Here is a 12138-nt window from a genome sequence, read left to right as displayed (position 1 = left end):
TGTCGCACAGAAATCGGCGGTTGGTTCTGTCGTCAGTGACGTACAGTAGGGGCTCCTTCTGCCCCGCGGCCATCGCGGGGGCCGGTGCGGGGGGGGTTTGAAGGAACACGGTGGCGTGCAGCGTTGAGCCCTAGCGCCAAAACGGGTGTGGTAGTAGCAGTGACCCGGAGTGGTAGGGCGGTCGGGCCTAGCGGCCCGGGAAGACCGCGTGGTCGTTGCCGTGAGGTCGGGCGCGACGTCGCGAGCGGCCTGTGCAGAGAGCAGCCGGTCGGCCTTTTCGGCTATCTCATTCAGGTCCGTGGAGTCAGACTCCACAAGGAGCGGGCGGATGCTGGCGGGGAGCTGCCGAATGAAAAGCGTGCGAAAAAGGGCGCTGGGATTTTTGTCGTCGGAGAGGGACAGCATGTGGGAAAGCAGGTCTGATGGTGAAGCGTCACCAAGGCCGGGGAGGTCCAGGAGTTGGCAGTGGCGCTGGTAAGAGGACGTTTGAAATTTTTTAAGTAGCGCAGCCTTCAGATGCTCGTACTTGCCCTCCGTTGGTGGATTCTGCAGCGCTGCCCAAACCTTGGGGACTGTAGCATAGGTGAGCGAGGCGACGAGGTAGTCGTACTTCGTGGCGTCGACTGTAATGCCTTTCAGCCGGAATCTGGACTCAGCTTGAACGAACCAGGCTTCGGCGAGGTTCTCCCAAAAGTCAGGTAATTTAACCGTGACTACGTTTGTATCCGCCATGCTAGCTTAGGATTCGTCCTGAGCGTCGGGGTCACCAGTGTTGAGATACCGCGGCAAACGTGGGAGTCGAGACAGAGCTATTGAAAACACAACTGCTTTATTCTGACCACATGGCAAACAGGAACTAGAAAAGCCCGCACATCCACTTAAATACTTCCCAGACAGGAAGTGCTCCCGGCAGCCTGTCCCTGCGGGAAACAAGTTGCTGGAGGAAAGGGCCCCCGGCTGGGGGCTTCTGCTTAGACTGTCTGTGCCGCCGTGAGCGGATTATGTCCAGTGGTGGCGTGTCGCCACAAAGACCTCTATTAGGTCACCCTGAGCCTTTTTTCAAGTGAAAAGAGACCCAGCCTGTTCATCCTTTCCTGATATGTATACCCTCGCATTTCTGGTATCATCCTTGTGAACGTTCTCTGCACCCTCTCCAGTGCCTCTATATCCTTTTTATAATATGGCGACCAGAATTGTATGCAGTACTCCAAGTGTGGTCTAACGAAGGTTCGATACAAGTTTAGCATAACTTCCCTACTTTTCAATTCAATCCCTCTAGAAATAAACCCTAGTGCCTGGTTTGCTTTTCATAGAATCATAGAATGGTTACAGCACAGAAAGAGGCCATTTGGCCTGTCGCGTCCATGCCGGCTCTTTGCAAGAGCACTTCAGCTAGTCCCACTCCCCTGCCCTTTCCCCGTAGCCCTGCAAATTTTTCCCCTCAGGTACTTATCCAATTCCCTTTTGAAAGCCACGATTGAGTCTGCCTCCACCACCCTTTCAGGCAGTGTGTTCCAGATCCTAACCACTCGCGTAAAAAAGTTTTTCCACATGTCGCCTTTGTTTTTTTTGCCAATCACCTTGAATCTGTGTCCTCTGGTTCTCGACCCTTCCGCCAATGGGAACAGTTTCTCTCTATCTACTCTGTCTAGACCCCTCATGATTTTGAATACCTCTATCAAATCTCCTCTCAACCTTCTCTGCTCTAAGATCTACCCCAGCTTCTCCAGTCTACCCACGTAACTGAAGTCCCTCATCCCTGGAATCATTCTCGTAAATCTTTTCTGCACCCTCTCTAAGGCCTTCACATCCTTCCTAAAGTGCAGTACCCAGAATTGGACACAATACTCTAGTTGAGGCCGAACCAGTGTTTTATAAAGGTTCATCATAACTTCCTTGCTTTTGCACTCTATGCCTCTATTTATGAAGCCCAGGATCCCATATGCTTTCTTAACCGCTTTCTCAACCTGCCCTGCCATCTTCAACGATTTGTGCACATATACCTCCAGGTCTCACTGTTCATCTACGCCCTTTAGGATTTTACCCTTCAGTTTATATTGCCTCTCTTCATTCTTCCTACCAAAATGTATCACTTCGCACTTTTCTGCATTAAATTTCATCTGCCATGTGTTCGCCCATTTCACCAGCCTGTCTATGTCTTCTTGAAGTCTATCACTATCCACAGATCCCTGAAGGTAGCAGGACAGGTAGATAAGGTGGTTAAGAAGGCATACGGGATACTTGCCTTTATTAGCCGAAGCATAGAATATAAGAGCAAGGAGGTTATGCTTGAACTGTATAAAACACTAGTTAGGCCGCAGCTAGAATACTGCGTGCAGTTCTGGTCACCACATTACAGGAAGGATGTGATTGCACTAGAGGGGGTGCAGAGAAGATTTACGCGGATGTTGCCTGGGCTGAGGAATTTTAGCTATGTGGAAAGATTGGATAGGCTGGGGTTGTTTTCTTTGGAACAGAGGAGGTTGAGGGGAGGCCTAATTGAGATGTATAAAATTATCCTCTGCCCACCTGGGGCTCTCTTGCTGTGTTGGAGCTCCGAGTAGAGCGCTTGCTTTGGGAGTCTTGTATCGGGCATGCGGACAATGTGGCCCGTCCATCGAAGCCTCCTTGGACACCTCCTTCAGGGACACCCTCAAAGCCTCCTTGAAAAAGTGCAACATCCCCACCGACACCTGGGAATCCCTGGCCCAAGACCGCACAAAGTGGAGGAGAAGCATCCGGGAAGGCGCCGAACAGCTCGAGTCTCTTCACCAGGAGCAAGCGGAAGCCAAGTGCAAACAGTGGAAGGAGTGCATGTCAACCCAAGCACCCCACCCACCTGCCCCTTCAACCACCGTCTGCCCCACCTGTGACAGAGACTGTAGGTCCCGCATTGGACTCATCAGTCACCGGAGAACTCATTTTTAGTGTGGAAGCAATTCATCCTCAGCTCTGAGGGACTGCTTAAGAAGAAGAAGAAGTATGAAATTATGAGGGGCCTAGAGAGAGTGGATAGGTAGGACCTATTTCCCTTAGCAGAGAGATCCATAACCAGGCGGCATAGATTTAAAGTAATTGGTCGGAGGTTTAGAGGGGTTGTGGAGAATTTTTTTTCACCCAGATGGTGGTGAGGGTCTGGAACTCACTGCCTGAAAGGGTGGTAGAGGCAGAGTCCCTCGTCACATTTAAAAAGTACTTGGATATGCACTTGAAGTGTGATAACCTACAAGGCTGTGGACCAAGTGCTGGAAAGTTGGATTAGGGTGGATAGCTCTTTGTTGGCCGGCACAGACAAGATGGGCCGAATGGCCTCCTTCTGTGCTGTAAATTTCTATGATTCTATCTTCCTCACTGTTCACTATACCTCCAAGTTTAGTGTCATCTGCAAATTTGAAATTGTGCCCTATACTCCCAAGTCCAAGTTATTAAAATATATATACTGTATATCAAGAAAAGCAGTGGTTTGAGTACCGACCCCTGGGGAACACCACTGTATACCTTACTCCAGTCCAAAAACAACCATTCACCACTACTCTGTTTCCTGTCACTTAGCCAATTTCATATCCATGCTGCCACTGTCCCTTTTATTCCATGGGCTTCAACTTTGCTCATAAGCCTATTATGTGGCACTTTATCAAACGCCTTTTGGAAGTCCATAGACACCGCATCAACTGCATTGCCCTCATCAACCCTCTCTGTTACCTCATCAAAAAACTCAATCAAGTTAGTTAAACATGATTTGCCTTTAACAAATCCATGCTGGCTTTCCTTAATTAATCCACACTTGTCCAAGCGACTGTTAACTTTGTCCCTGATTATCATTTCCAAAAGCTTCCCCACTATTGAGGTTAAATTGACTGACCTGCAGTTGCTGGGTTTATCCTTGCACCCTTTTTTGGACAAGGGTGTAACTTTTGCAATTCTGTCCTCTGGCATCACCCTTGCATCTAAGGAGGATTGGAAGATTATGGTGAGTACCTCCGCGATTTCCTCCTTAACCTCCCTCAGCATCCTAGGATGCATCCCATCCGGTTCTGGTGACTTATCAACTTTAAGTTCAGACAGCCTTTCTAGTACCTCCTCTTTATCAATTTTTATCTCATCCAGTATCTCCACTACCTCCTCTTTCACTATGACTTTTTTTTATCATGTGATCATAAATTTGATCATGTAGCGGAACAGTTAACTTACAATGGCCAAAAGTAAGCCAATGAAGAAGTGATACTACATTGCTGGAAATAACAGCAGAAAATGCTGGAAAAACTCAGCAGGTCAGGCAACATCCGTGGAGAGAAATTTGAGTTGACGTTTCGGGTCGAACCCTTCTTCAAAACTGGAAAGAAAAGAAAATAGATCGAAGGCAGGGCTGCGATCGGACAAAAGAAGTGAAAGAAACAAAAGCAGTAAAAGAGCTAGAGGAGATGGTAATAGGCTGAGATTAGGTGTGAAGTGTACTGGCAGGGCAAGAGATAGCTGCCAGGTGTGAGAGAGAAACAAAAGGAAAGGGGGGGGGGGAAAGGAGTGGAATAATTACAAGAAAAAATGTGTAATAGGGGCCGAGGTTATGATCTGAAATTGTTGAACTGCAGAGTGCCTAATCGGAAGATGAGGTGCTGTTCCTCAAGTTTACGTTGAGCTTCCGTGGAACAATACAAGAGGCCAAGGACGGTGAGGTCCGAGTGGGAATGGAGCGGTGAATTAAAATGACAGGCGACCGGAAGCTCGGGGTCACCCTTACGGACTGAATGGAGGTGTTCCGCAAAGCGGTCACCCAATCTGCGTTTGGTCTCCCCAATGTAGAGGAGACCGCATCGTGAGCAGCGAATACAGTATACTAGATTGCGAGAAGTACAAGTAAATCGCTGTTTCACCTGGAAGGGGTGTTTGGGGCCCAGGACAGTGGGAAGGGGGGAGGTATAGGGGCAGGTGTTACATCTCCTCCGCTTGCACGGGAAGGTGCCAGGCGAAGGGGGAAGGGCTGTTTGGGGTGATAGAGGAGTGGACTAGGGTGTCTCGGAGGGAATGCTGAAAGGGGAAGGGAGGGGAAGATACGTTTGGTGGTGGGATCACTTTGGAGGTAGCGGAAATGCCAGAGGATGATCCGTTGAATGTGGAGGCTGGTGGGGTGAAAGGTGAGGACAAGGGGAACCCTATCGTGGTTCCGGGAGGGAGGGGCAGGGGTGAGGGCAGAAGTGCGGGAGATAGAACTGACACAGTCGAGGGCAGTGTCAACCACGGTTGCGGAAAAAGGAAGACATGTCTGAAGCACTGGTGTGGAAGGTGGCATCGTCGGAGCAGATACGGCGGAGACGGAGAAACTGGGAGAATGGAATAGAGTCCTTACAGGAAGCGGGGTGGGAGGAAGTGTAGTCCAGGTAGCTGTGGGAGTCAGTGGGCTTGTAGTGAATATTGGTCGATAACCTAACCCCAGAGATGGAGACGGAGAAGTCGAGGAAGGGAAGGGAAGAGTCAGAGATGGACCATGTGAAGGTGAGGGAAGGGTGGAAATTGGAGGCAAAGTGAATGAAATTGTCAAGTTCGGGGCGAGAGCAGGAAACGGCACCGATACAGTCATCAATGTATCGGAAAAAGAGGTGAGGGAGGGGACCCGAGTAGGACTGGAACAAAGATTGTTCCACATAGCTCACGAAAAGGCAGGCAATACCAAAACTGGTATTTGCTGTTCCAGCGACTGTTGTATGAATTGGGTTTCTTTACGTATGACCATCTTTAAGAGTAGATTGTAAAACATTAGACAATTGAATCAATATCAGCATAAAAACTATTTGTTATACAATTTTAGTTGACGTAGGCAATAATATTAAAAATGCAAGTTTGCTTTTATAATGGTTAAAAATCAATGCTGATAAGATTTACACGTTGCTTTGTTTAATGGTTCACAGCAAGCATTATGTCCAATGATCTTTTGTTTTAAACAGGTATAATAGCACAGGAAGTGAAGGAAATCCTGCCATCAGCTGTAAGGGAGGTTGGGGATGTGACCTATACCAATGGCGATAAAATCGAGAATTTCCTCATGGTTGATAAAGTAATAAATTTAGAATTTCTAATATTTGTGACCGATCTGAAATATTCAACAATATTGGCCATTGCCCCAAGGCTTCAGTCTATAGATTCTTTGACATTAAAAATGTTAGCATTTGAATTAAAGTTGAGGTTCTCATAGAGTTTAATTCTTTTATTGACCTTAGGCCATGTTAGTTACCAAAACTGTTTGATTATACTCTTGCCTATCAAAGATTTTCAAAAAATCAGATGTGGCAGTGATTGGAACCTTAATTTGCATTTCAGAAGGCAGTCTAACTCTTGAGGTTTCCAGTGAAATAAAAGCGGAGATCCGAGCTGCAACATTTACACGTCTAATAAAGAAAGAACAAATAAACTTGGATTTATAAAGCTCCTTTCACATCTTAATGATTTTTATAACATTTTCTTTTAAATGCTAATTGTGAAGGCTATAAGTGTATGTAATTATGTCTCTAATTTCTGAAGTGGAAATTATACTTGTGGGTTTCATTCTTCGTTTCATATTTATAGTATTCTGAAATGCTTTTCAGTTTACTTTAAAAGAGCCACCTGTCATCATAAAAGATTAAAGAATGGGGACCGACTGTTCAAGCCACTTAGCGTTCCCAAGTTCAAACGTGCGGCCTATTAAAAGCACGTTCAACATTCTTCTACCGTATCAAATTTGTATCTTGTATTCCCCATTGAATTAGGAATCTGCCCTTTCCTTATCTAAATGGTCCAATCAAGTTTCCATTTACTGTACATGGGGTTAGACTATTCCATTAGTGAACTGCTTTACAGCTGATCTTATATTGCTCTAATGCTACCGGCTCCCTATGCACAGGTGCTTTGCAACCAGGGGTGACATCTAAGTAACTTGTTGGGTTTGCTAAGACTCATTTTATGGGTCTTCCCAGCTTGCAGCCTAAGCAAATCCAGCAAATTTACTTTGATATTGCCACTGGCTGCACAAAATCCATATATAGGGAGCTGGTGGGAAAAGCACTAAAAAGCCACTTTTGAAGCAGTTTAGTCTAAACACTGTAGTGGTGAAGGCAGCTCAGATCTTCTCTATTTTTGCAAGATATTTAATTGGTAGTTAGTAATTTTAAGAAAATTGATTTGTTTTTTGCGACTATTGTACATATTTCTAGATTTGTACTTTTGTTAGATGAAAAAGTATGTTTCCTTTCTGTAGGAACAAATTTTCATGGAGAATGTGGGGGCAGTGAAAGAGCTGTGCAAGTTGACCGACAGTTTTGAAAAAAGAATTCAAGAATTAGAAGTCTGGAACAAAAATCTTGCCAAGCTGAAGCGGATTGGGAGCACAAAATCCACAATAAGTGAGAAAAATAGGAACAGGTATATATATTTTACAATTTATGTCCTGTATTAATGAACTTGGTAATAAAAAGCTACACTTATGTGGTACTAAGTGGGTAAATTCACTGCATGATATGGCACTTGGCCACGCAGATCCAGAATTTCCCAGGTTCAATCGCTGTTCTATGCTGAGCTAGCACGTCTTAGCTGAATTAGAAATAAGGCCACTACAATGACCTCCTGCATTCCTGGGCTCAGGAGGGAAACCATTCCCTGAAGTTCCCGCTCGTAATTACTGTCTAGTGTTGGGTGCTGGAAGTGGTTGTGGAAGGCTGATGTGAAATGGATTAAGAATAGTCCAACATCACTCACTGGATAATCTCCCACAGTAAAATAGCCTGGGAAATACCAGAGAGCTGCTAATGCCTGTGGAGCTGTATAAGCATTAATTGCCCACTCAGAAAAGGAGGTGTAAAGAAACCAAATTATTAGAGGGAAAAAATAAAATTAAAAAGAAAAGTTGTACTTTATTCAACAATTTATTTCTGTTACCACTGTAACATACTAATTACTACAAAATATTGCTTCATTAAAATAGAATCATTAATTGGTATTTGTAACTAACTTGTCATCAAACATATTCTATATTATAATTCATTACATCATGACCATTGTTTTAGCTGTGTAAAAAGACAGTATCAACACATTAAGAATTCACCTGATCACCTCATCAACAAGAAGAGTGTCCCCGCAATATCATCAGTTGTATTCTTTCTCTGTAAGCAGCAATAGCTAACACTGTAGCTTTTTCTTACTGTTGTGTCGGTACCTTTTTTACCTAGACACAATTAGAACTCAGAACTCAGAGATTCAAACATGAAGTGCTTTATTCGAAGGGAAAGGGAAGTTCTGGAGAGTTCCGAACAAAGAGAGCTAAACTTAACCAAGTGAACACCCAACCATTTATCTGCTGTGACAGCGCCACCACAGGTGGGAGAAGAACACACAATACATAACATATTCCTCCCCTCTTAAATGGAAGGTCCACATTATTCCTCAACAGGCAAGTTACTTTCAATGCACTCAACTAACCTAGGGTAGAGGTAGACTGCCTCAACCCCTGACTTTACCCTGAGGTTTATTCTGCCCCAGTCTTGTGGGTAAGTCGCTAAGCCTACAGATCCAAGCGTCTTGGAGGCCGCCGCTCTCGGACAGGATACCGGCGGTCATCGCTGGTTTCCACAGCAGTAGGCATTGACACAGGCCTAGATGGAGAAGGTGCCTATGTCAGTCGAAAGTCAGGAGTTTGCACAGGTGGAACAGTCTCTTTGATTTCCTGTGTTGGAGAAGAGTACTGTGGCAAAGGATGCTGGTTTGCAGTATCATCCGGAAACAGTTCAGGCCAACCAGCCGTTGGAGCCTCTGTGGCTGTCTCTGCTCCTAGCAACAGTTGATCTGTGTGTCTTCTCCAGACAATGTCCTCAGCCGTCTCAACCGTGTAAGACACAGGGCCCGTCTGCGCGATCACTGTAGCAGGAACCCATTTCGGTCCAGTGTTGTAGTTTCGAGCTAGGACGTGCTCTCCCGGATGAAACCGTGTCTCCTTGGCTCGTTTCTCTCTCTTTTCAACTTGGGCTTGTTGTTGATGATGGACAACCTGCTCTGCCCTTGGAGGTTTGAGTAAGTCAAAACTTGTCCGCAACTGCCTCTTCATCATGAGCGAAGCGGGGAAGTTTTGGTTGTGGCATGCGGCTCGTTCCTGTAGGACACCAGGAAGCTGTTCAGATGTTGGTGGATTGAGCCCTGACCTTGCGATGCCTTCAAGGCGTGCTTCAAAGTTTGCATGAACCTTTCTGCCTGGCCGTTAGTAGAGGGATGATAGGGCGCAGACCTGATGTGTTAGACACCATTCACATGCAGGAAGGTTGCAAACTCCTGTGATACAAATTGTGGACCATTGTCACAAGTTGTTCTGGTGAGCCATAATGGCTGAACATCTCACCAAGTTTCTCAATTGTTTTCTCTGCCGTGGTAGACCTCATCACAGCGACCTCCGGCCACTTGCTACGAGCGTCCACAACCACCATAAACATCTTCTCTTCGAAAGGACCGGCGAAGTCCACATGTACTCACTGCCACACTTCTGCAGGCCAATCCCAGGGGTGTAGGGTTGCCAGCTGTGGAACATTCTGGACCCTTTGACATGGGGAACATGTTTTGGCTTTCTCCTCAATATTCCCATCGAGACCTGGCCACCAGAAGTAGCTTCTTGCCATTTCCTTCATCCGAACCATCCCACTGTGGCCTGTATGAAGTTGCTGCAGTATAGGTTCCCTCAGAGGTGGTGGAATGATGACACGGCGTCCCCAAAGAAGACAACCTGCCTAGATGGAGAGCTCATTTCTTTTTGAAACGTAAGGTTTCAAACTAGGAGAATCTCCTATAGCTCTCCCTCGAATGACATCGTCCATTACCTCAGACAGGACTGGATCGTTGCGGGTGTACCTTTGCACCTGAACTGCAGTGACAGGTACTCCCTCCACTTGTCTAAAGTAGAAGATGTCTATCTGACGAGACTCTGGGGGAGTAACAGGCAAGGGTAGCCTCGAGAGACCGTCTGCGTTGCCGTGCAAGTCTAATTTGCGATATTTGATGTCATATGTGTGTCCTGACAACAGTAAAGCCCACCTTTGCATCCTGCTTGCAGCGAGAGACGGAATTCTGGTGTGGGGCCCGAAGATTGAAGTCAATGGACGGTGGTCCGTCAGGAGTGTGAACCTTCTCCCAAACAGGTACTGATGAAATTTTCGAATTCCAAAAACGATTCCCAAGGCTTCGCGCTCAATCTGCGCATAGTTACTCTCGGCCTTGTTCAAGGTGCGTGATGCGAAGGCGATAGGTTTCTCTTCACCCGAAGGCATGATGTGGGATATGACTGCTCCCACACCATATGGTGATGCATCACATGCTAGCTGCACGGGTAGCTTTGGGTCGAAGTGTGTCAGGACCTCCGATTTCAGCAATGCTTTCTTTGCTTGGGCGAAAGCTTCGTTGCACAGTTCAGTCCATTTCCATGTTTTGCCTTGACATAGCAACTGATGTAACGGCTTCAGCAATGTTGCTAAGTCTGGAATAAACTTCCCATAGTAGTTAAGTAGCCCCAGAAATGAACGTAACTGGCTCACATTCTGGGGTGCTGGGGCCTCCACGATCGCCTTGACCTTTGATGGCGCCTTATGCAGGCCAGTAGCGTCAATCACATGCCCCAGGTACTCAACTGAAGACTGAAAGAATTCACATTTGTCTTTACGAACTCTGAGTCCGTACTCTTTCAGTCGTTGTAGTGTCGCATCCAAGTTCAGAAGATGATCCTCCTCATTTGTCCCAGTGACAAGGATGTCGTCCAGGTAGCACTGGACTCCTGGCAGTCCACTCAAAATCTGATCCATTGCCCTTTGGAATAGAGCAGGGGCCGACGTAATTCCAAACGGAAGGCGGCAGTACCTGTATAGCCCCTTGTGTGTCACAATTGTCAGCAGCTCCTTTGATTTGTCATCGACATGCATTTGTAGATAAGCCTGGCATAAGTCTATTTTGCTGAACTTTTGCCCTCTGGCCAGGCCCGTAAAAAGATCATCAATGAGGGGAAGAGGGTACTGTTCCGCAGACAGCACCGGGTTAATAGTCACTTTAAAATCTCCGCAGATTCGAACAGATCCATCCTTTTTCAGGACAGTAACAATGGGTGTGGCCCATTTGCTCACGCTCACAGGCTCCAGGACTCCATTCTCGACTAAGGCCTCCAAGTTAGCCTCAACTTTTGGCCTAATTGCATAGGGTACAGGTCGGGCTTTGTGAAACTTCAGCTTGCTGTCAGGTTTAATGTCCAGTCTCACGCTGATCTTTTTCATGCTCCCAAGTTCCCCATTGAAGAGTTCTGCATGTTTGTTTAACACTGCAGTCAGACCTGACTCCCCTTTTGACATCATGCGGACTGCAGGCCAGTCCAGTGTGATTTTCTCTAGCCACGCACGTCCCAGTAGCGATGGGTAATTTCCCTTTACCACATATAGTGGCAGTTTTGCAGTCTGTCCGTTCAATTTAACTGTCACCTCAATGGTGCCTCTCATGGCCACAGGTTCGCCAGTATACGTCTTTAGCACAATGTTTGTTGGCTGAAGGGTAAGATGCTTTAGCATTTTGTTGTAGACAGTGTCTGAAACAAGGGACACAGCTGCGCCTGTGTCCACCTCCATCCGCACTGATTGTCCCTCCACCAGTGGTGACACCCAGTAGCCATTTGAACCACCTGCAACCGTCAGTATGTGCACCTCTTCCTCCTCAGAGGTGTCGCTCCCCTCTGTTTTGCTTGTTCCATCATACTGCACTGAATGAACACTCTTTTTCCTCTCTTGTCCAAATACAGACATTTTGCTTCCATGCTTCCCAGCTCTGTCTTTTTTTTACCTCTACAGGCGCGTTCAATGTGACCCTTTTTGCCACAATTTCGGCATTCCAGCTCCGTACACCAGCAATCATTAGCGTGATGGCCCATTTTCCCACAACGGTAACATGTGCCGTTCCGCGCACCTTTAGGCTCAGACGACACCTTGTGAACTCTCCCTGTTGAACTCAACTGGTGAGCCTCCTTTTCCGCCATCTCCATGGAGACACTAACTTCAATGGCCTTTTCAAGAGTAAGGTTGTCCTCAGTAAGAAGGCGCTTCTTTGTGGCTGCACTTTGCAGACCACACACAAGCCTGTCTCTATTGGTGTCATTCAGCA

General features: G+C 46.6%; 1 protein-coding gene across 4 annotated transcripts in view; it reads left to right on the top strand.

Moving 5' to 3' along the window:
• myrfl (myelin regulatory factor like) overlaps positions 1 to 12138 on the top strand; it is a 90473-nt gene that overhangs the window by 57250 nt on the left and 21085 nt on the right. For all 4 annotated transcript variants that reach the window (XR_015081432.1, XM_086009356.1, XM_086009355.1 and 1 more), the window contains 2 exons: positions 5940 to 6049; positions 7229 to 7392. Coding sequence is in view for 3 of the 4 variants with exons in the window: in XM_086009356.1 (XP_085865482.1) it covers positions 5940 to 6049; positions 7229 to 7392 (274 nt within the window). In the remaining variant the exon portion in view is untranslated. The remainder of the gene's footprint in view (positions 1 to 5939; positions 6050 to 7228; positions 7393 to 12138) is intronic.

This window comes from Somniosus microcephalus, chromosome 16, assembly GCF_052327205.1.
Source record: "Somniosus microcephalus isolate GS21.2 chromosome 16, FLI_Smic_1.0, whole genome shotgun sequence".
NCBI lineage: Eukaryota > Metazoa > Chordata > Chondrichthyes > Squaliformes > Somniosidae > Somniosus > Somniosus microcephalus.
Note: the sequence above shows the minus strand (reverse complement) of the source record. Positions and strands in the feature narration are given on the sequence as shown.